At 40.2% G+C, this 25,107-nt stretch overlaps 2 protein-coding genes across 2 annotated transcripts in view; one reads left to right on the top strand and one right to left on the bottom strand.

The window, feature by feature from the left end:
* The window catches only part of Med12l (mediator complex subunit 12L), a 320,970-nt gene that overhangs the window by 124,044 nt on the left and 171,819 nt on the right, over positions 1–25,107 (bottom strand). The gene's annotated exons all lie outside the window — the stretch shown is intronic.
* Positions 126–5,771, top strand: Gpr87 (G protein-coupled receptor 87). The gene is made up of 2 exons (XM_027391664.2): positions 126–159; positions 4,729–5,771. Exons 1-2 carry the CDS (start codon positions 126–128, stop codon positions 5,769–5,771), a joined length of 1,077 nt encoding a protein of 358 aa, XP_027247465.1.

A 25,107-nucleotide genomic window follows, 5' to 3' on the forward strand; every position in this document is an offset into this window, starting at 1 on the left:
CCTTTTTTCTTTTTTTTTTCTCCCCAGAAATCAAGCCAGGAGTAACTTTTGCTGAACCCGTGCCTCAACTGACCTCAAGTATTTCTTGACATGTATCTCTGCTTACAGCACATCACAATCAGAGAATGGGGCTCAACCTGACACTTGCAAGATTACCAAGTAAGCCAAAGGAAACGATGTAAAGGAACTGTGTTTTAACATGACTTGTGTAAGCTCGGTGATAGCTTAGAACACTCAAAACCATTTCTCATTCCAGCCATGCAGGGTAATATTACTAAGATAAAATAACCTTGCTGTAACTGATTTAAAACTTTAGTTAATATCAACATTATCTTTAAAAAGGACAAAGATTAACAGAATATTTGAGAAAGATACATTAAACCCAAAATAAAGTACATATTAATATCCCCATTTAATAGTGCACACCAAGGTTTACTGAGGCTCCCCAAGAGGCCAAAAGCAACATCTACCTATCGGACTAGATAAGTGTTTACGAAATGATCCTACAAGGGCCACTGTACCATGGCTTGACACCCTATAATTTATACTACTTTATTATTTCAATCCAGCTGGTAGGGCAGTGACATATGATGAGACTTTAATATTCTGTGTCAAGAGTGACACACCCCAATGAGCAATAGAGTAGATTCACCCAAGGCTAAAGTGCTAAGATTATGCATCACTGCTTGCATCACCCCCACTTAAACTACAAAAGAAGAGAGATTTCTAAGAGTAAATGGACACATTAAGTATAAAAAAGACAACAATGAAAAGTTTATCTGGACTGGCCAACGTGGTATATGGTCATCAGGGAACTTGAACATAGACAGTGCAAGAGAGAATTTGTACTTGTGCTAAATTTCAATTTAAAAGTCACACATAGTATGATTATCTGGTACACGCATAAGTTCTCAAGGTTCTCCCAACACACACACACACACACACACACACACACACACACACACACACACACACACACACACACACACACGTGTGCTTATACAAGAAACAAAACAAAAATAATTCATGGGACTAGATTTTTTTTGTAAGTTAACTGAAATATTAAAAATTTTTTTTTAGTTAACATTTTAAAAGTTAACGGGAAAGGACCTAGGGTGAGAAGGCAGAGAAGTGACTGGCAAAGGGGCTCTTACTATTTCCTCTCAATCATCATTCTATATTAAGGCCATGATAAACAGGGAATACCATGCTAATAAGCAAAGAGCAAGTAAGAACACAATCTTCCTATTTTAAAAGCAACTTCTAATTTTTTTATTGAATTACTAACCTATTAATCACTAAAGGAGGTCCCTAAATTGACCACATTCTTTACTAGAAAAATAACATGATTAAACCAACAGAACGAAAAAGCCTTTTCCTTTTAATGTTCCTAAGTAGGAATAATGGAGATGTAAACCTACATCCATACTGGGGAAATTTGAAGGACCAAGGAGAAGACATGATGTGAATAGGTGACAGGGAAGAAAATGGCGCTGACTTAGTTCACAAACAAACAAGTCATGAAACATTTTCCAAATTAAGCTCTGGAGCTCTTCAGAGCAGCACATGGGCAGTCTTTATCCTGCTCCTTCAGTACCATGGTTGTCTATTATTAAATTATTCTGAAAGACAGCAAAAAGGGGCTTTAACTACTCAATTGTTTAATCTATGTTGCAAATCTGGAATTTGTGAATGAAGTACTAACCAGGGATAGGCTTATCCCATGGAACTTGGGAGGCTTGTGCTCCAAAAGATTAATTTTGGTCATGAGCTAAGGTAAATACCACGAAGAAAGCACAATCAGAACACAGACAGACTGTCTCAAAGCCATGGAACAGGCCAGGAACCACTGTAAATTCACTCATACTTCAGGGTTTTTGTTTTGTTTTTTATTCTGCTTTGCTTTTGTTTGGTTAATTTGTTTGTTTGATATTGTTATTTTTTAATAAGATGGAATTTGTACACAGACTTCTTTGATATTCTTATTGAAGACTACACTTAATATTAACTATAATTGCTAGGTACATTATCATTTAATAAGAGTGCTTGTCTATATAATTAAGCCTTGGGATATAATGATAATAACATATGGAAGACATGCAGCTACCGGGAACACTGGGATAGAAGGATGTGTTCTTCTCAGCCACAATGGGTATACACAGATCGAGGGAGCCAATACTAACAGCTGGAATATCCCACTCCCAGGAGGTTATAGCTATTGAATTCTACTAACATTCACAATGGCTTTGCAAATCAACACCTGTGTGATTGCTTCAACAAACAGCCATCATTTCAAGAGATGACATAGCTGTTCCTTCTTAAGCTTTGCCACTCAGTTGAGCACTTTTACCCTGATTAAAACCTACTTGGCTTCCTGTATTTCCCAGAGTGCTATCCCCAGGAAGATGAAAGTGATAGGTAATAGCTTAATTGGGTAAATCAATTCAAATAGCTATCTAACCCTCACTGAAGCTGCACTTCTTAATGCTTCTAATGGCTTCGAATGCTAATTTGGATCTTCTGATAAAGAAACAGTCAAGACTGCATGACTTTATTAAATCAAAATGAGCCTCAGTGAGATGGCCAAAGTGACCTTTCAAACTGGAAGCAGGAACAGAGACAACAGCTGAATCAGGCATTTTTAACTTGTAAAGCTTAATAATACCATCGGTCTCATAACAGGCTAGCTAGGTAGAAATTACTAACCTGGACAAGGATATCTAGGCCAGGAAAACCAGTTTTTAAAAACACAGCCAGGAATGAAAGGGAAAGAAATTATCAGAAAGGGGAGACAGCTCCTGAAAAAGAACCCACACTTAGATTGCAGGTGGTAATTTAAGAACCTGTTTTGGATTATACTCATCAGAACTGCCTTTCCTGTTCGACTTCTTCAAAGAAAGAAAACAATATATAATAAACAGCCATCTAGGCAAATGAGAGCCAAATTCATGCTGTTCCCTAAACAAGATTCATCTCTAACATCATTATTAACTAGTGGGAATTAGAAAGATCAGAAGTGACCTTCCTTACATCCTTACATCTGAAACGTGATTTGGTTAATTATGAGAGTTTATGGTTGGTCAAACAGCTGAAGATGTTACTAAGGAAATGGCTCTGAGAGGAGCTGTAGAGACAGGAAGCTTCCAGAGCATCAACTGCCAGTGCAGAGCAGAAGGCAAGGAGGGGAATGAGAGAAAGAATCAGGAAGCAAAGACTGCTCAAGAGAGCTCCGTTCAGTCAATCTCAGACTATTTTGGGATACAGGTCACCATGCTGCTCACTGCCCAGCTGGAGCCACCTTGAGAAAACAGCGTGACATCAGTAAGAGGAGTGATGGTCCTCAGCACTGACTGATCTTTAGCTCCGTCACATAACCACCATGCTTCCCTCAGTTCCCACGGGAGACTGATGCAAAAATCAAATGCCTGCATGCCATCTCATCAATTCAATAACAGTGGTGTTACGATATCTTTAATCATAGGCACCAAAAGGAAGGAAAAAGAAAGAAAGCAAAGGATCTTTGCAAATTCACAATAAGCAGAGGAGATATAATCTTTTTTTTTTTTTTTTTTTTAGTTCAAGTTAGGGAACAAGTTTGTTTCACATGTAAGTCCCTTCTCCCTCTCCCTCTCCCTCCACTCACCCCAACCCTCCTCCCCCACCCCCAACCTACTCCCCACGCCATCCACCCACCACTCCCCAGGCAGGGTAAGCAGAGGAGGTATAATCTAACCTTGTTAAGTAACAACAAAAATAGCAGCCTGCACATAGTTTTACATGATATATTTCTTGATAATAAATGTGTATATAACAGAAACATAGAATTTGTTTTTTACTAGATTACAGAGACTTACGTGTCTTCAGAACTACACACATACTTTACTGAAAAATGCACTAGAAAGAAATAGTATCTGTAGATGATTATAATCCAAAACCAGATTGCCTACAGTAACACCATATCTACTCCCAGCTTACATTCTGCTAAAGTTGAAAAAGGATGGAAAGCAGCCACAGGTTAGATCTAGCTCTGCTTGGGACTTTGGAAGAAAGCTGATTTTTGTTTTCTGAATTAAAAAAAAAAGAAATACCACACTTTTTTTTCCAACAATGGTCCCTACAAAATCCTCGGGAAACAAAGGTAAAGAATTTTGAGTTCTTTGTGGGCTTCGGTGACAGAGCCCAAAACTTAGGTAGTGGTAAAGGATACAATGACATAATTTCCATACTCCGTTATATTGCTTTGGTAAAGAAAATGTCAGTTTTCTGCCTCGGGTACTGCTGCTTCTATGTGTAACAACATCCAATGCTGAACTAAACACCAGGGCTCTTTTGGGGTATAGTATGTTCATTTCCAACATGTTGTTACCGAGAATCAAAAGATCTTGAAATGTAGGGAAGGGAAAGCCACCAGTTATTTAGCCAATTACCACCCAGATACTTCTGGTTGGGGGCAGGGGCTGGAGACTTGGCTTGGCAGTTAAGAGTGCTTCAGGGTCATCCAGGGAACTCAATTCACATGTGAACTAAGTCAAGAGCTCACAGCTGTCTCCAGTCCAGAGGATCACAGACCATCTGCAGCCTCTGTGGACACTGTCATGCACACAGTACTTACAGAGACACAGATACACACATGCATGATTTTTATAATCTTTGAGACAATATGCATTCAGAACTCATTCTGCCCTAAGGAAGGCAGTTGTACTAACATGAATGTTTCTACTTCTGCAGGTAATGAGCTGTACAGCCAAGCCAGTCACTCTGCAAACAGCACAAGCGTGGGGCGTTGGAAGAATTCCACCCATCACAATGAATTTGATACCATCATCCTACCAGTGCTTTACCTAGTTATATTTGTGGCAAGCATCCTGCTGAATGGTCTGGCTGTGTGGATCTTTTTCCACATTAGGAATAAAACCAGCTTCATATTTTATCTAAAAAACATAGTGGTAGCTGACCTCATAATGACAATGACATTCCCATTCCGAATAGTCCGTGATTCGGGATTTGGACCTTGGTACATCGAGTTTATCCTCTGCAGATACACCTCAGTTTTGTTCTATGCAAACATGTACACATCCATCGTGTTCCTTGGGCTGATCAGTGTCGATCGCTATCTAAAGGTGGTAAAGCCTTTTGGTGACTCTCGAATGTACAGCATAACCTTTACCAAGGTTTTATCAATTTGTGTTTGGGTGGTCATGGCTGTTCTGTCCTTGCCAAATATCATACTAACGAATGGTCAACCAACTAAGGAAAATATTCATGACTGCATGAAACTCAAAAATCCTTTGGGAGCCAAGTGGCATATGGCTGTCACCTATGTGGACAGCTGTTTGTTTGTGGCTGTGCTGGTGATTCTGATTGGATGCTACATAGCAATATCCAGGTACATCCACAAATCCAGCAGGCAATTCATAAGTCAGTCAAGCCGAAAGCGAAAGCATAACCAGAGCATCCGGGTGGTCGTGGCTGTGTTTTTTACCTGCTTCCTCCCATATCACTTGTGCAGAATTCCCTTTACTTTTAGCCACTTAGACAGGCTTTTAGATGAATCGGCACACAAGATTCTCTACTACTGCAAAGAAATGACGCTTTTCTTGTCTGCGTGCAATGTGTGCCTGGATCCAATAATTTACTTTTTCATGTGTAGGTCATTTTCAAGAAGGTTGTTCAAGAAATCAAACATAAGAACGAGGAGTGAGAGCATCAGATCCCTGCAAAGCGTTCGGAGATCAGAAGTGCGCATTTATTACGACTACACGGATGTATAGGGACCAAGGCCAGCTGGCTTCTCTCATTGGAATCAATATGTAGAAAGTGTAAATAAATGTTTCTTTTTATTATCCTGGCTGAAGCCCATCAAAACCACAGATTTTTTTTCCTAAGCATACAAATGGCAAGATATTGGGGCATAAATCTTTGGAACAAAGAAAAACATTAAGAAATGAGAAAATGTAGGATGAATTGGAGATGGGAGAGTGCAAGGAGCAAACTGATGAGGACCCCAAGGCCCGCACCTGCCACGTGGAACACACTCACTGCTGCCATGAAGTCACTTCTGTAGAGAACACACAGTATAGAGAATTCTCGAAGTTCAATAATTGAAAAAGAAGTGAGGCCTGTAAATTCTACCTACCTAGTACCCCTTGGCTATTTTCCCCTCACTGTGCTTATCAAAGTCTTAAGCACATGATAAATATGTTTGGTGGGGCAGTGCGGGCATGGCAGAAGGGGAAATTCATCTACATTTTCACAGGATACAGTGATAATGTCACCATCGACTAGCTCATCTAAAATAAGCCATTTTAGAGAAAGAAATGTGATGGAATATTACAAAAATTCCTGCTAAACACTGAATTAATACTTGCCATGATTTCATCGTTATGATATATTTAAATGATCCTGTGATTAAGAGTAGATGAGAAACTATGGAGAGTTAGCTGACAAGTATATTGTTTATCAAATGGTCATTTAATACTTCTATTTCAATAAGAACAATGTATTAATAAAATATTCTCCCAGATAATGTATGTCCAATACATTATATTGATACATGAGTATCAGTAAAACTACTGATATGTCCAATACATTATATTGATAATCAATACTTTATATATTGATATCATTGTAATGATATCAATATATTAAATTGATACATAAGTATCAGTATTAACTATGCAACTGTCAGATGAAAGATTTAGTTCACTAAGTTATGTCAAAAAGTCCAACAGTAGTCATTTAAATGTTGGGCTATTTTCTCTTGTCCAATAGTACACTTTTGAACAACCTTGTTTCTCCAAGCTGTATTAGTACTGTCAGATGGTCACATATGCTTTTTATATTTTAAATTTTTATTACATTTATTTATTTTGTGTGTGGAGGGTGGGATATTTGCATGCTACAGCATGCGTGTGGATGTCAGAGGACAACTTGCTGCAGTTTGTTCTCTCTTCCCACCATGTGGGCTCTAGGATTTCACTCCGGTCATCAGGGTTGGAAATAAGTGCCTTTATCTGCTGAGCCATCTCTTCAGACCCTGTTCTGTTTTTGCCATTGTACCAGAAGCTGGAGAAAACCCTAAAAGGAGGAGTTAAGACATGTGTGCTGATTAAAAGACGTTGTATGTCCAGGGAGATGGTTCAGTAGGCAAAAGAACCTGAGTAAATCCAGACACAGTTGGTCATGGCAGTGTGCCCCTATGATCCCTGTTCTCCTATAGCAACATGGGAAACAAAGACCGGAGAGTTCCCAAATGCTAACCGCCCAGGGGCATATGCAGCAATGAATGAACAAGCACAAACATTGAAGGCTGCCCTCTGACCCCCACATGTATGTTCCCCGTGCATGCCTACATTCACATTAGCACATATGTACACATACATCATGTACACAAAAAAATTAAAAGGAAACACTGTAGTTAACAGACAAAGCACACACATATAAATGACCATTGCATTTCACTTACATTCTAGCAAATATAATTGATATATTTATATGATAGATATAAATATAATATTGCAAAATTCTGAGAATTGAGCAAAATGGAGAGTTTAAGAACAGCAGCATGACGGTTGCCATCAGTAGCACAGAAATAATGTGAAGACTCCAAACTCCTGAGGAAGCTTGACAAGCTTAGCAGAGGAGTTTGCATGAAAGGAGCTAAAAGATCTGATAACTGTTATTAAAATAGTAATCTCTCAAGATTTCAGCTCCCTAAATGAAATGGCCATTCATGTAAATCAGTTTTAAACACCTTGTTTGGTCGCTGGCATAGTTAGCCCCAGCACCGACTGTGTGACACTAAGTAGGTTAACACGGGTGTGTTTTAGATCAGTTCATGAGAGCAGATGGAAGAGCAAGGCCTCCACCTGCTTTCCCCAGAATGCCCAGGATGAGGTACAGCTGCCATTAAAGGACAGGACGGAAGACAAATACTGCAGCAGGGAAAGGACTTGAGTCCAACCTGGCCTAACCGCTCTTCCTCTATCTCTCTCCACCACACCACAGCTCCCAGTCAGAGAACTCAGAAACATCACAGGCTTCATGACTGGTGGACACTGTCAAATGCACAGGTCCTCTGGGACTGGAATCAGGCATGACTTCTTTACTGCACCAATGGGCGCTATGTAACACTGCAGTTTACTGGCTCTCTAGTCCAGACTCCAGCTCATTTGTGATTCTGGCGTCAATTCTAAGAAATCTTTCAAATATGCTAAATCTCATTTTCTATCTCTAAATTGGATACTTTTAGGGTTATTGGACATATTTAATGTGAGGTTGGTCACATTTCTCTGAAATGGTATTGTTAAATCAATGCCATAATACATCCAAACATTGACATAGAAAAAAATACTAAGCAAGGTCATCCTCATTTAAAGAAGTCATATAATAAAACCTATCTAAATTGCAGTTCAAATTTTATACCAATACCCCCTAAATGACTTATCTAGGACCAAGATTTAACAACGTATAAAACTGTAATAGTGGCAGGAGATTTAGAAAAGACAGCATGAGCGCCAGAGAGTGGTACACAGTGTCTCTTCAAAATGAAGAAAATATTCATTTTATTTGATGGTTTGACCTCAAATAGGAAATAGAGCATTAATTAGGGCTTTTGAGTTACAGGGACTGAGAAACCTTTATTTGAAATCATTGGGACCAGAAAGGTTTCAGATTTCACGTGTTGGGTATGGGAATATTTGTATATAGCTGACAGAATGTCTTCAGGATTTTCTGAAGTGTACACACAAGTCCATTCTGTTTCGTGTTCAACCTCCCATGCATCCTGAGGATACTGATGTTGTGATTTGCACAGTGTGCCTCTGCCCTGACTGTAGCCCACCACATGGCAGCACCTGTGCCATCACATCAGGCGGTAGAGCATTTCAGACTCACTATTCTTGATTAGGAATACCTGCCAGAAGTGTAGGTGAAATTTTACAATTCTCTCACACGAGAAGAAATACCAGTCACTCTTTTCTTACATGTAGAAGCTCCAAATGAAATTCTAGTGTTTTTCAAGAAAACCTGACATTCAAAGAAACTGACCTAACTTACTGACTGACTATTGATTAAAGCAAATTATAAATGCTTAATTCTCATTATAAACACCATTCCAGTATTTATTTCACAGATAAAGCTTCAAGGACACAATACCTAAGAAAACAAATTGATTTAGATTAAATACCCAAGACTAAAATGTGTATGTGTGTGTGAAAGAAAGAAAGAGAAGAAAAAAAGAAAGAAAGAAAGAAAGAAAGAAAGAAAGAAAGAAAGAAAGAAAGAAAGGGAGAGGAGAGGAGAGATCGAGAGAGATAGAATGAAAGAGAGAGAATAAGAGAGAATTTCCATGTACATACGAGATTGTGCAGATTAATCATACAATCACAATAGGAAAATATATCAGGAAAAATGAACCTAAAGACAGGATACATTAAAATCTGATGATCAATTCAATTTTCTAAACATACCACACAGGGAGTTAAACTCCATAAGAAGCAAACTACCAAATCACTGAACACTTACCTGGCACGTGCCACAAAAAAAGAGAACTGTGTTCAGCACGATTTAAAACAATCTTTATGTATGATTTCTAAAAAGAAACACTCCTAAGATGGACCACTTTCAAATTTCAGCTGGTGACAAAGCAGCAGGATGCTGCTCTTCAGCCTCCACCACCATCTAATGGTAAAGCTCATAAAACTATAGCCCCTGTCCTAGCCCTTTATGATGCAAGTATCCAAGCAGGTCAAAATATCTGAGAAGAGCAAACCCCATGTCCAAAAAGTTGACCTAGAGAGCAAAAAGAAATCCTAGAGGACTCAAGTCACCTGGAGATTTGACAGAATCACGCTGAAAATACCAATTGCATTTTCTGATTAAAAAAGGAAATTTCCCAACAATAAATCTGCTCTGTGCTTTTCAAAAACGACTGTGGCTTTGAACACTGACTGCCTCCTTATTAATATTTACTCTGCATACAGACTGAACATCTTCCCTGTAAGAGACTGAATCAGGTTCCTACACTGTATATTTTGTGCTTTCAATGTTGTGCAATACAGCAGGTTTCTTGTGAAAATCTCATTCTATAACATTTTCCTCATTGATGCCCAGACATTCATACACTGCTGAAATCACCTGGCAGCAGATGTGCAAACTAAATATTTGCAAAATCAGCTGTTAATTTTGTATTTCCATTTGATTCCAACTTCACTTCTCAAACTGTCAGGTTTCACTCCCCATGCACATTCATCTCTGATGCTCAGTTCTCCCCTCAATGGCCTATTTTTGTTAATACACCAATGTTATTGTTGGCAAATGGAGAAGCAACGCTAGGCATCTTGGAACTTTGGCTAGTGTGCGCCAGTTACTTTTCTGTTGCTATGATGAAACATTGTAACCCAGAGGAAAGCTTATTTGACCTTAGGTTTCTAGAGGGTGAGTTAACTTTGGTGGGGAAGCATGTCAGCAAAGGAGGCATAGCAATAGGAACAGGAAACTCAGAGCATGTACACTTTACTGTAAACAAAAAGCAGAGAGAGTGAATTAGAAGTAGGGCTAGGCTTAATGCCTGCCCCACACTGATGTACTTCCTCCAGCAAGGCTGTACCTCCTAAACTTTGCAAACAGTACCACCAACCTGTATTCAAGTGCTGAATCTATGGAGGGCAATTCTCATTCAAATTACCAGTGGGTATACATAAAAATAAGGTACACTTCAGTATGAGAGACAAATGCTGTACTGATAAATGTATTTTTCATCCATGGGGAAGTTAATGGCTTACTAGCCACAGAAGCAGGGGACAAGTCTTTATTATGGAAGAGTGCTTCCTGTTTTGGATATATCAATAACTAAGGGCCAGCCATTAAACACTAGAATGATAACACACACCCCAATTTTACAAAATCCCCTCTAAGGAACTGATATCTACAGTACTGATACAGGTTTTTGAAAAAACTGCAGACAATGAGAAGAAAATGCCTTCGACTCAGGTAATACAGGACCCCAGGTCTGTTGCTGACAAGTCCTAGTGCAAATGTGGCGAAGTGATCAATGTTCAAAGTAATAAACAAGCCTTTTTTTCCCCTCCTGTTTCTGTGTAATCACAAAAGCTCTATGAAGAAAAATCAATGAAACTGGTTAGTCAGTTCCAAAGTTTGTGCTGTTTGCAAGGCTGTACAACTTTCCCTTGCATGCAGTCAGCAACACCATCTTTCACTTGGCACTGTCCTTTCCCTTGCCATCTGAGCAGCCCTGTAACAGAGGGTACCAATCCACCCTCAGCACCTGTGGACGAGGCTGGCCTCTGCAGAGCCTGACCCTGCAGGCTTAGTTCAGCCTGTGGTTCAACAGAGGGGCAAAGGTTCTAGAGCTGAGCAGACACGGATACCTACACTCCCAGTCATGATGTCAAGCTGATGGACCAACGACAGACAGCACTACAGCTGGGGCCGACCACCGCTGTGATTTCTCTGCTTCTTCCCACCCTTTGCTTGCCCACCTGTCAAACATTAACACTGAGGGGTTATTAGCTAATGATGTTCCAACAGCTCTCCTTTACTAAACAGCCCATATAAACCCTGATGTCAACTGTACAGCCCAGTTAACCCCACAGCCAACTCGCAAGGAAGGACTAGAATTATTCCCAGTCAGAACATCAAGATGACTTGCCCCAAAGTTGCACAGCTAAGAAAGGCTACAGTGAGATTAACGGCCAACAATCTTTCACCAAATGCTTAGGTGCAGAGCTATAGCTCATAGCTGAAAAGAAATGGATTCTTAAAGACATTACCAATAATTTTAATAGTCTGGCTGTTTATACTAGCAACTGTTATTAATACCCAAGTGGGTAGTTAACATGTGCAAATAACATTTGGGTTGGAGCTTAGTAAGCTTATTTTTTGTTTATTTTTATTCCCTCCCAATTATCCTATAATTATTCTCAAAACTCAGATACTTTTGAGTAGATGTTACTGAGCGGTTACTAAGCACAGCAGAAGCGGAAGAAAACAGTCCAACAGGCACACATGACTCCATGCTCAAGATATGCATGTAAAAGCATGTCTACATCAACACTGCATGACTACTCAAACATACTTTTTTATTCTCAACTGATAAGTCTTACACTATGACCACACATTCTTACCCAGACCACTCAGCTTTTTCTTGCTATAAACTAATGACCTTAAACTGGACAATTTACAAACAAAAGTGGTGCTGACAGACCCACTGGCTGGGAAGTCCAAGTCCCTAACATCAACACGTTGGGGAATATATTTGAACAACAGATTTAGGCAGACACACTGCAACACAATCACAGAGACCCAGACAAAAGCAGAAGCATGGATGTGTCTTTAATGGCCCAGTCCAATAAAGAAACGTGGGCTGCTTTTCAAACTGATTAAACTAACTGGCCCAGACAAAGCAGCCGGCCAGCTGTGGTGGTGCACATACAGAATCGAAACCATGAGAGGTGTAGGCAGTAAGTTAAAGAGTTCAAGGTCATCCTTGACTACCGAGGGAACTGGAGGCCAGCTTGGGCTATATGAGACTGTGTTTCAAAACAAACAGCAAAAAATACACACAACCTAATGTTAGGCCCCCGAAAACTCAAGTATCCGGGTCCCAGGCCACGTTCTCGGTCACCCCAATCACCAGGCGGATTCGAGAGCTTGCTGCAAACTGCACAAGGCTTTATTGTAATTTAACGAGCTAACCCCATGTTAGCTCGGGTCTTTGACCCACCCACCATGGCGGATGGCTAGCAAAGACGGCTCCCGAAAGATCTTATAGGGCAGCGTAAGAGGAGTGTCTAGGGGTACGCACAGGCTCACGATTGGTGTGTCTCCAGGCTTGGAGGGCTTGCCCTGTGTTGATTGGTCAACTGGTTGTTATGGCCCATAGGCCCTCCCAGGGTGGTTGCTATACTCTCTATCATTGCTGTGCGCTTGTCCGTAAAGCACACCCAGAGCCATAAAGCATAGCGCCACCAGCTAACTTCTGATTGGCTCCTTGTCACGAGACAAGCATCTGACTTTCTAGTGTCTGGGACAAGGTCATAGAAGCACGTGTTCGGCTGTTATGGCTGCCAAAAGGGAAGCTGGTTCCTTCACTATAAGGAAGATCACTGTTACACTCGTTATTAACTAAAGAGACAACCAATCTTCACAGTATTAATTGCTGACTGAAACCCACATAGGATCTATAATTACATACATGTGCTTTGCTAGTGTCAGTTTGCTGGAGATAGAGAAAAATTCTCCTATACAATTTCAGAAAACACACACCCTGGCTTGTGATCACTGAAGCACTTCCTCTAACTTGCTGTTAACCCTCAGGCAAGTTCCTGAAGTCTACACACACAAACTTGCTGAGCCCTGTTCCTCCCACACAACGTACAGCATGACAAGCAACTCTGGGCAAGTTTATCTGCTACATGTTTCCTGAGTTTCATCCCAACTCAGGACTCTTAGTGACTTTTCAAAGCTTGTTCCATCCCTAACCAAAAAGCTCAGGAGTAAGAGCACTAAATAAACAAATCACCTCACAGAGTGGCCCACCCTCCCCCACCCTCCTTTTGTCCCAAGTTTGAATCACTAAGCATACCTGGCTTCAGATGCCTGCAAAACAGGCTGTAAAATGCAGAGGCTGGAGCAATGGGATGACCTCACCACCCTGGAATGATCTTCACTCTCTGAAGGTTAATTCCATCCCTGCACTTACCTTTCCTTACAAAAGACTCGGTGGATCCATCCTGTTCCTGTAATAGTTTCTTTAATATATCCACTCAACAGACTTCTAAGTACTTCCTGTAGTATTGGATACTGAGGACATCCAATCAAACAAGCCAGGAGCGATAGTCACTGTGCATTTTAGCTAGGTATGATTCCAAAACAGAGGACCATTGGAAGTATCCAAACACTTCCAAATATGGTGACAGTGGAGTTCCATCTTGGGACTATATCCAAGCAGTATGAAGATAAGGAGAAATACGATTTTTCTGGGACTTAAGTTAAAATACAAAACACCTGCTCGTGATTTCTCAGCATCTTTTCAAAACAAAAAACAAAAACCCACACAAAGATGAAACACATGTTTTAGCTTTCTGGTTTTAACAAAGAAGGTTATCCACTTTGAACTTTTGCTGACATCAACTGAAATGCACTACTCTCCAAGCTAGAAAGCTAGAACTTAGGCAGGTTGTGGGAACATGGTGAGCCTGTTGCAGTAGCATGTGGCTGATATTCAAGTGGAAACACTAGCACCTCATCAGTGCCCACATCCAAGTGAGGTTCTGTGAGGTGTCCATAACCCTGTACATGTCCCACATAGTGATCGTTTTAGAAAATGACATTTTCAGTCTGCCAGAAGGTGGTGGTATTGCATCAGACATTCACTCCTCCATTATCCTCAGATGGACGGACAAAATGACAGTGGATTCCTAAGGCACCAGAGGAATCATTTGTCAATGCAATGACTTCTATCAAGGTTCAATGACGAAATAATGCCCTCATTCTTTACTACTCCAACAACAGGTCTGAGCAGGATTTAGTGTGTCACAGAGAGGAGCACAACCACGCTCTGCATGCAAGGTTTTACAAGTTTAGATTTTTTTTTTCTTAAATTACCCAGTTTAATGATGGTCATCATTTTCTTTTTTCTCATGACCTCTGGATGTCAAACTGTTTTTTATTCTTCTCTTGTATATTACATCCTGACCTCAGTTTCCCCTCCCTCTTATCCTCCCAACCCCCACCTTCCCTCTCTCCCAGATAAACTCCTCCTCTGTTTCCCTTCAGAATAAAAAGTAGGACTCCCAGGTGTAAGACCCCCTGGAAAGCTCAGGCTTCCAGGATCTTAGCCCAGGACCTTGGCTACCCCAATCACCATTCAGAGTCGAAAGCTTGATGCAAACAGCATGAGGCTTTATTATAGTTGTTTAACGAGCTAACCCCATGTTAGCTCGGGCCTTCCATCCATCCACCATGGCGGATGGCTAGAAAAGACAGCTCAAAGAGTCTGCATAGAGATCTTATAGGGCAGCATAAGGGGAGTGTCTAGGGGTAGGCACAGGCTCAGGATTGGTGTGTCTCCAGGCTTGGAGGGTTTGCCCTATGTTGATTGGCCAACTGGTTGTTATGGCCCATAGGCCCTCCCAGGGTGGTTGCTATGCTCTCTATGTCATTGCTGTGTGCTTGTCCGTAAAGCACACCCAGAGCCATAAAGTATAGGACCACCAGCTAACTTGTGATTGAAAGGTTCAGGCATTATGCTGGCCTGCCCCTGTTACCTGGTGGAATCCACTCAGGCAATACCCTGGTCAGCCCAAGGTTCCATGGGAAAGAAGTCTGCACACAGGTGCAGAGGACCCCTTTAAAAGATAGGCCCCTGCACCTTTCTCTCTCTCTCTCTGCCCCTTTACGCTCGCGCGCTCTCTCTCTCTCTCCCCCTGTTCCTGCTCTCTGTCCCCTCTCTCTGTTTCCCCGCTCTGTCTCTCTATGGCGACCGGCCATGGTGGTCAGCCATTACCCTGTTACTCTTCTTAGTCTACCCATTCTGCCTTATAATAAACTTATAGTCAATTATGTCCATCTCAATATTTCTCTTTTCTTCTTTTTAAACAAAAGAATAACATTTGGCGCCCAACGTGGAAAGGCTCTGCCCTTATACCTTCTGCGACCTGCTGGCGGGTGCATGTTAGGCAAGGGTAACCTTACAATCCACTTCCAACTCCGCTTTTCCTGGCACTCCCTCCTGCCTGCAACAGCCTAAGATGCCGGAACTCAACTTGCTGCTTTTCCAACTAAGTATTTCTGGAACTCACTGATCTGCCTATTCGCTACAATCCGGTAAGAAACCCAAACCGTTCCTATGGGGCAGACCCAACGCTGTTCAATCTGGGTCCATTTTTCGGTTTCGGGCCGGGTGCTCTCAGACAGGGCAATCTGTACATTTTTCGGCCTTGCCCATGGGAAATACATTTTTACGCGATCTTTCGGTTACTGGCAGCGAATAGGTAAATGAGCGGAGTTCTGCCTCCCAGTGGGAACTTTCTTTCACCTGGGAATGTCCCTCATTGTTCTGATTGTTCTATTTCTGACTGTTTCTTCTTGGTTGGCAATGTCTGCTTGAGATGCTCTAAGAGTTTTTTGTTTGTTTGCTGGTTTTCATTTTTCCACATGAATGAGGTTTGAAACTTCTGGCAATTGAGAATGTGCTTACGGGGGTCGCCATCAACCACGTGGGCTACCCTGGGGGCCGCCATCTTGGTCATAACCAGGTGACCTGGCTTAGGCCTACCCACTCAGTTCAATGACTTCCACCGGCAAGCACTGCCACCTGACATCTTGCTTTTTATTTCTTTCACTTGTTGGGTGCATTTCCTAAAGGTCAGGCATGGGATCCCGCTCCAGGAGCGGTGCTTTTTTGCTTTTTTCAGTTCGGACTGCTGGGTCCTTTTTCGGTTTCGGGACAGCTGTGTCCCCTTCGGGGCCAGGCCCCTGGCAACTCCCACGGGCAGACGTGCATCCGTAGAGGAGCTTTTTGCCGGTTCCCCACCTGCCTCACCCATGGGAAATGCATAGAGGAACCTTTCTGGTTTCATCCAACAAGCAGGTAAAAAGACAAAAGCGGTTTACGGTTGCCGCCGTTTTGGTCATGTGACCTACCTGTAGGCACGCCCAGCTCCAGCGGCCTATCCAGCAAACCTGTCTGCCGGATTTTTTATTTCTGCCAGATCTTTTTGCTTTTTATTTTATTTTTTGTCTATGATTTCTTCTTTCACTGGCTCTGTTGTTCATGGCTTGTTTACTAAATACTGTGCCTTTCCAGGGCCCTCTGTTTAAGTCTACTCTGTCCCTTTAAATCTCCTGTCTGTTTGCTACAATGTACGGATCAGAGATTACATTCTGATTCCCCCTTTACTGTTATCCAGTCCTGCTTGTCTCTGTACCTGTAATTTAACTTTATACTTATCTAGCTCTATATACAACTTAAATTAAACTATTAAGTCTCATATTTCTAAATTGCTATATATCTTTAAATGATGATAAACATTTAAAGTCTATTCAAATTAACAAAATATTTATACCACTCAGTTTATCCTGTAAGCCGTTTACAAAGGTACAGCTTTTATTACAAAAAAGGTATTTTTTCTCTAACTAAAGGCAAACTTAACTGCTAAGATACTAAACAGACAGCCCTCAAATGCTCAGAGATCTAGAGAATATGGCATTTAAAATGTTTTGTTAAAAAGCTTTTTGTAACAGAGAGATAGGCCAGCTGCTGGCCCCACCCCATTTCCTCCGAGAAGACTGGGCACTGAAGAAACTTCATCTCAGTGACAACGCTGGTCACTGAGCAACCCTGCCCTTCACCTCAACTGGTACAAAGTATTCCAGACCATGGACAAGAGGACAACGGAATCGACTTTCCCGGCGTTGCTTGGGCCAACGGTAGGCGAGTCTTCCCAAAGTCTGTAATCCACAGGTCGCAAGTTATCAGCAAGAAGGCAGGTGTCCTGCAGCCCACTACTATGGATGGAGCACCTTGGGGATGGCTGTCCATGCAGCCTGCTGGCAAGTCTCTGTTATTCTTTAATCATTGATTCAGGTAAAATCTTAACCTTCTCAAGAACTCTGATGCTTTTGACGACTGATAGTCTTGCCAGCTTAAAGCAAAACAGATTCCAGTAACAGGTATTTTAAGGTTTATCTATGCGAATATAGGAAAGTCTAAGATGTATGAAGGCCTGAGGATAAAAAGGCTTAAATGATGATAAAATGAGTTAAGACATTAAAAAAGGATAAAATATGTTCCTGATTTCTCTATTTCTCATGCTACTGTTCATAGTAAAGTTCAACAATACCACCATATGATCATAACTACAAGGTCAAGATTAAGATGCTTTTCATTGTCCTACAAAAATCTGTCTGTTTTAAAATGGTAATACTTTCAGCCAAGTTGCTTCTAACATGAATATGCTTCTAACATGTCTAATACTTATGTTTCCACAAACTCTAAGGATTCTTGTAAGTTCCAGGGAGCCCAATCAGATCCCAACAGGTCAGGTTCACTCCAGGTAATATTCAATCTTTCCCTGGTCCCAAATTCCCTTCACTCATGTTAGGACTCCTCGGGAACCCTTCCCTCATCTTACAATCTTCCCCTCAAGTGACAGGACCTAAGAAAATTTTTTCTAAACTCAACCTTGTTTTCTGCTCTGTCAACATCTTGCCAGGTCTAAGAGGCGCCAGGGAGTTCCATACAGCCTGGACTACAATGAAACAACCAGCTTCCCCAGGACGTGGCAGCACCCCAACCTTCTCGGGTCCCCCAAAGATGGTCAACGCCCCCCACGTCAGCAGGAAGCAGTCTTAAGAATTCGACGCCCTTATTCCTTAACCTGCCATGTCTAAACACCCCACCTTTTTAAATAATAAGTAGAGGTGGGAATGAAAGGTTCAGGCATTATGCTGGCCTGCCCCTGTTACCTGGTGGAATCCACTCAGGCAATACCCTGGTCAGCCCAAGGTTCCATGGGAAAGAAGTCTGCACACAGGTGCAGAGGACCCCTTTAAAAGATAGGCCCCTGCACCTTTCTCTCTCTCTCTCTGCCCCTTTACGCTCGCGCTCTCTCTCTCTCTCCCCCTGTTCCTGCTCTCTGTCCCCTCTCTCTGTTTCCCCGCTCTGTCTCTCTATGGCGACCGGCCATGGCGGTCAGCCATTACCCTGTTACTCTTCTTAGTCTACCCATTCTGCCAGTCCTTATAATAAACTTATAGTCAATATGTCTGTCTCAATATTTCTCTTTTCTTCTTTTTAAACAAAAGAATAACAGTGATTGGTTCCTTGCCATGAGGTAGGCACCTAACCTCTAGTGACCAAGTCAAGGTCAGACAAGCATGTGTTCGGCTGTTATGGCTGCCAAAAGGGACAGGCATCTGACCTTAGTGACCAAGACAAGGTCAGGCAAGTGCGTGTTCGGCTGTTATAGCTACCGAAATGGGGAGCTGGTCCATTCACAGGGATATCAATCTAACACATCATAACAAGTTAGAGTAAGACTAGGCACATCCTTCTATATCAATGCTGGACAAGGCAACACAGTAAGAGAAAAAGGGTCCCAAGAGCAGACAAAAGAGTCAGAGACACCCCACTTCCATTGTTAGTAGTTCTACAAGAACACCAAGCTATACACAACCAAAACATAAATGCAGAGGGACCTAGCTCAGACCCATACAGGCTCCTTGATTGTCACTTCAGTCTCTGTGAACCCCTATGAACCCTGCATAGTAGGTTGTGTTCTAGTAGCATCCTTGACCCCTCTGGCTTCTACAATCCTCCACACCCCTTCTCCCCCACAGCGCCCTTCTGCAGGATTCCCCCAAGCTCCACCTAAGATTTGGCTGTGGGGTGTCTGCATCTGTTCCCATCAGTTGTTAGATGAAACCACTCTGATGACTATTCTACTAGACTCCAGTCTAGAAGTATGGCAGGGTATCATTAGGAATCATTTCATTGTGTCTTTTGTTTGTTTTTTCACTGGCTATATTCGGTTCTATCCTAGCTCCCTGGGCTATCCAGCCTCTGATTCCTGGCCCTGCAGGCAGTGTCAGGCTTGGGCTGTCACTGGTGGCATGGGTCCCAAGTTGGATCAGTCACTGGTTGGCCACTCTCACAAGTTCTGCAGTAGACAGAAGTTTATAGCCATTCTCAAAGCACATTTTTAATTACTTTAACAGAAATCCTTAAAACTCCACTACATATGGAGTCACAAGCACCACAGCACAACTTTAAGAGCCTATACCTGGACCATAGAGGACTCACAGTTCTTTCAATGTCATATTGCCAGTCATGAGCATACAAAAAAGAGCTACTCTTTGTAAGCACTGCACAAGAAGATCAACATTCAAATTTTGCTTCCCAGAACTACCAGAGTTTATATTATGCCTTACCCCAAGCTTTCTGTATATTTAACCCAGTGTATTTCCCAATGTCCAGTAGACCCCAGAACCTACAAATATATGCACTACGATAAACCACATGTCGACAAAGTCTTTCTTAAAAGAACTTTTTAAAAGCTCACATAACTTGAATTAGTAAGATAGCTCAGTAGGTAAAGGTATGTATGTTCAGCTTCCCCCACCTAAATGCAATCCCACACCCCACAAGGTGGCAGCAGAGAACCAACTCTAGGAGTTGCCTGACCTTCACACACATTCTGTGGCATGGTTATGCCTACACACACACACACACACACACACACACACACACACACACACACACAGCCCCCACAGGGGGCTGGTGATACAGCTCATTAATGAAGCAAATGTTTAGCTTTTCAGGAGCGCCTAGGCTTGATTATAAGCACTGTTGACCCCCCCACTCTCCTGCGCCCATGCAACAAACACACACACACCCCAAATAATCACAAATAATTGGACTTTTGAGTAAGAAACAAGATGGAACATTTATAGAATTAGAATATAAAAAGAAGAGCTGTTATAGGCAGAGGATAACAGGCCAAATCAGAACTGAGTGGAAACAATAACACACATATTTTGGGATTACATGTGTTAAAATCCCTCTGTTTGTAGTAAGAATTCACGAGGGATGTTTATATATAACCAGACTTAATACTAACAAGGCAGAGCCCTGCCTGGAAACTGTGCAAGAGAAAGGAATAGTATGTGACTCTGAGCATGTCCAGTTGGGTGGGGTGACAGAGTGGGAAGTTTTGAGAAAAAAATAAACAAGGGTGAACTTGAATGTCACAATTCCACAAAAGGAAATGGGAACATGTTGAGGGAACAAAAATTCTTCAACACAATTCCAAACATCATAGATAAACAGAAAATACTCATTATTTTAACTTTTCTTCCTTTTTGATAATGAGTGTCTTAAAGAAAGGCATCATGCCACTTTCCTCATCTGTTTCCTCCCTCTAGTCCTTCCCAGCTTCCCTCAAGTCCCTATGGCCCCTTCTTAGATCAATATCCTAAGTGAATTAGGGTCTAAAAGGAGAATTCTCAGTAGAAAAAAATGGGTAAGAAATACCTCAAAAAAATAAAAGGTCATTATCCTTAGCAATTAAGGATATGTAAATTTAAAAGAACTTCAACATTTCGTCTTACTCCAGTCAGATGGCTAAAAATCACCCTAACATCTGACAACAAATACTGGTGAGATTTTGGGGGAAGAGGAACATCCATTCATTGCTGGTGGGAATGCAAATCAGTGCAGCCATGCTGGAAATAGGAATGGAGACTCTTCAAGAGAACTAAAAATCACTTGGATTAGGCATCCTACTCCACAAATACTTACTCAGCCATGGTCATTGATGTTCTAGTCACAATAGGTAGGAAATGGAAAAAATCCAAGAAAGGATAGCCCTCACCACCTCAACACACATCCACCAGTCATATAGAAATATTCTCCAGTGAGAATTATCTAGATCAGCTCCAGGACACAGAACATTGAAGAACAATCAAACTTCATCAAAGAGTTCAAGGAGTTTAAATAAGAAACTAGCAAACAACTCAATGAACTGAAGAGTACATATAAACAACCATGATGCCTGGGAGGAAAAAAATAACATACCACTGAATGAGACAATGAAGATAATCTACAATTGGAAAACTGGATGCACATAGATAAATTTTGAAGAGAACTCAAGACAAAATTGAAAAACGCAAAAAGATGATTAAAACTTTATGGGAAAGCCATACAAAGAGTAGATCACATAGAAGAAAGAGTATCAGAAATTGAAGATAAAATAGGAATTAGACAATACTGGCAAAGAATATGAATAAAATTTAAAAATACATGATAGGAACATTTAGGAATTATGGGATACCATGAAAAGACCAAATATCAAATTACAGGCATCAATGAATAATCCTAAGTCAATGGTATAGACCAAATATTCAACAAGATCACAGAGGAGCCCTTCCAAAATTAAGTAACAACAATCCCATACACATGTAAGCAGCACACAGAACACCAATTAGAACTGTTTAAGAAAAGGGGCTCATTACACCCCCTTATAATTAAAACAATATATATACATAACGAAGAAGGGGTTTTGAAAGCTGCAAAAAAAAAACAAGTCTTATATAAATAAAGAAAAAATCATCAGAATAACTTATTTCTCAAAGGAAACTCTAAAAGATAGAATAGCCTGAAGCAATGTACTTCAAGTACTAAAAACATGGATGCCAATGTAGACTACTGCACTCAGAAAAACTATCTGTCATAGTTAAGGAAAGAAAACTTTGTATGATTAAATAGACAGGAATCTATGCCCACCAAATGAGCCCTACAAAGAATCCTGGAAAGATTTCTTTTGACTTAAGAAAGAGATAAGCATTGCCAAAAGACTACAGAAAGAACACCAATGATGATACAATTACTGGAACATAAAAAAGAACTAAGAACACAAACAGCAAAAGAATAAGAAATCAACACACATCTCTCAAAAATAAAGTATTAATGGTCTCAAGTCTGAATAGTTAAGAACAAATTCCATCTGCCTGCTGTCAGCAAGAAACTTATCTTAACTTTAAATATAGGCATCACCTAAAGCAAAAGGAAGGAAAAAAGTATTCCAAGCAAATGGGACCAAGAAGTAAACAGATGTAACTGTTCTGTTATCTGATGAAACAGATTTTGGAACTAATCCAAATAAATGAAGAAAATCCTTTATTTTTATCAAGGGAATAATTAACCAATGGGACATTACAATCCTAAGCACATATACAACAAACTGTGACATATTCAGTTTCATAAAAAATATTACTTGAATTAAAGATATAGATGAACTCCAACCCAGTAATAGTAGATGATTTCAGTACCCTACTTTCCCTAATAGACAGGTGTTCTAGACAAAAATCAAACAAGAGAAATGACAGAATTGAATGACATTATACATCAAATAGTATTTACAGAATATTCCACCCAAATACCAGGGAACACACACACACACACACACACACACACACACACACACACACACACACACACACACAAACACACACGAACCAACAGCTAACATCATCCTAAATGGAGAAAACCTTGAAGGAATCACATTAAAATTAGAAACAAGACAACTAGACAAGACTGGGCTGTTCACTGGCCCAACTCCTTTTCGATACAGTGCCTGAAGTACTAACTAAATCAATAAGGTGCCAGTGGGGGGTGGGGGGGTGGGAGTTGCTTACAGGGTACAAATAGAAAAAGAAGTCATCTTTATCCTTATTTTCAAGTATGCTATTATAAACAAAAACCCTAAATTAAACGAGAAAACTAAAACTCATCAACAATTTCAACAAAGTAGCAGGATACAAAACCATCTTACAAAACTCAGTAACCTTTCTATATATCAATCCCACACTAATAAAGAGATCATGGAAACACTATCATTCATAATAATATCAAAGAAATTAAAGTACCTAGGAATAAACCTAGCCAAGTATGTGAAAGACCTTCACAATGACAACTTTATAAATTTCTGAAGCCTAGAAATGAAAAGACTTCCCATGCTCATGGACTGGAAGAATTAATACTGTGAAAATGATCATTCTATACTACAGCAATTTATATATACAATAAAACTCAAACATCACTCTTCATAGAAAAAAAATGCTAAAATCTTGTGAAACCACAGAAGATTCCTGATAGCCAAAGTAATACTGAGCAAATGAATGATGTTGATGAGATTACCACCCCAGATTTCAAAATATATTGTAGAAATAACAGTAATAAAAACAGTATGATATTAGCACACTGTAGAATCGACAGTGTAAACCAATGGGACAAAATAGAAGATCCAAAGAGTAATGTAACTAACTACAGTCATCTGATATTGTCAAAGATGCCAAAAACACACACTGGTGAAAGAAAGTACCTTCAACAAATAGGGCTGGGATTCCACATATAGAAAAATGAAATTAGACCTGTATCTATCTCCTGGCACATAAAACTGGCCCCAAATGGATCAAACATCTCTATGTGAAATCTGATATGCTGCAACTGCTAGAAGAAAATACATATGATATTCTAAATACTTGTCTGTAGCTTATCTATCACACCTCATCCAGAAGCTTCTTAGGATAAAAGGACATCACATCAAGGCCTCAGTTATGATATAAGCATCAAGATTATGTCCGGGTATTTCTAACTCACTCCTAGGAGGCAGGGAATTTTCTCACATCATCTGAGATCACCTTCTCACAGATTTCAAAAGTGCTGCATGTACTCAACTTCGACACCATTGACAGAAAGTGTCAACCAAATGCTTCGCACATTTATGATTCTTAACTATTTTATAATTATATTTTAAACTCCATCTGTTAAATGTCTACATGATAAAGTAGTATTAGTCTAGGTTTTAATGGCAATATAAATGAAAATACAATGTCCTTTCTCTGACCATACCTTTTTGTTATGACTACTTTCAAACTAATGTTTGAAAGATTCTAATTTTTTTCATGGTCTTTATGAATATTTGAATATATCTACATTTTATATAATTTGGATAAAACAATAATGTCTGATTTTTAAATTAAATTTTAATTTCATTTACTTTAACTAGAAACAGCCAAAGATTGGGTTAGTTCTTTTTATCCAGATTATACAACAGACAACAATATCTAATAAAAAATAATATTCATATGTTTTATGCCTTAAATGCTAATGTTTCTTGATTTAATTTATATCTAAAATGAATGTTCTACAGTACAATTATGCAAAGTAAAAAATTTCATGAAATAATATTTGTATTTCAATATAAAAATGAGACAATATTATAGTTACTCCTTTAAAATTCCCATTTGTAACCATTTAAATATACGTAGAATAGCATATCAAGTGCGATTTACTATAAATATTAGGGGGAACTATATGACCAATCCCATCAAAAATTTTAAATTTCAATCCCATTAAAAATATATACACTGGTTATTTTAGAGATTCAGTTCCTCTGTAATCTTTACTCCATCAGGCCAAACTGTGCTCTTGATTTGCTTAATTTTAGGTACTCTATGCCACATGTAAATGTGATATCAAATACAGAGGGTGTAAAAAATTGTTTAGACCCAGATCAAATG

Source organism: Cricetulus griseus (assembly GCF_003668045.3).
Source record: "Cricetulus griseus strain 17A/GY chromosome 1 unlocalized genomic scaffold, alternate assembly CriGri-PICRH-1.0 chr1_0, whole genome shotgun sequence".
NCBI lineage: Eukaryota > Metazoa > Chordata > Mammalia > Rodentia > Cricetidae > Cricetulus > Cricetulus griseus.

Coding starts and splice junctions, on each gene's coding strand:
- Gpr87 (XM_027391664.2), top strand. CDS start 126: ATGGGGCTCAACCTGACACTTGCAAGATTACCAA. Junction 160..4,728: donor GACACTTGCAAGATTACCAA/GTAAGCCAAAGG, acceptor CTACTTCTGCAG/GTAATGAGCTGTACAGCCAA.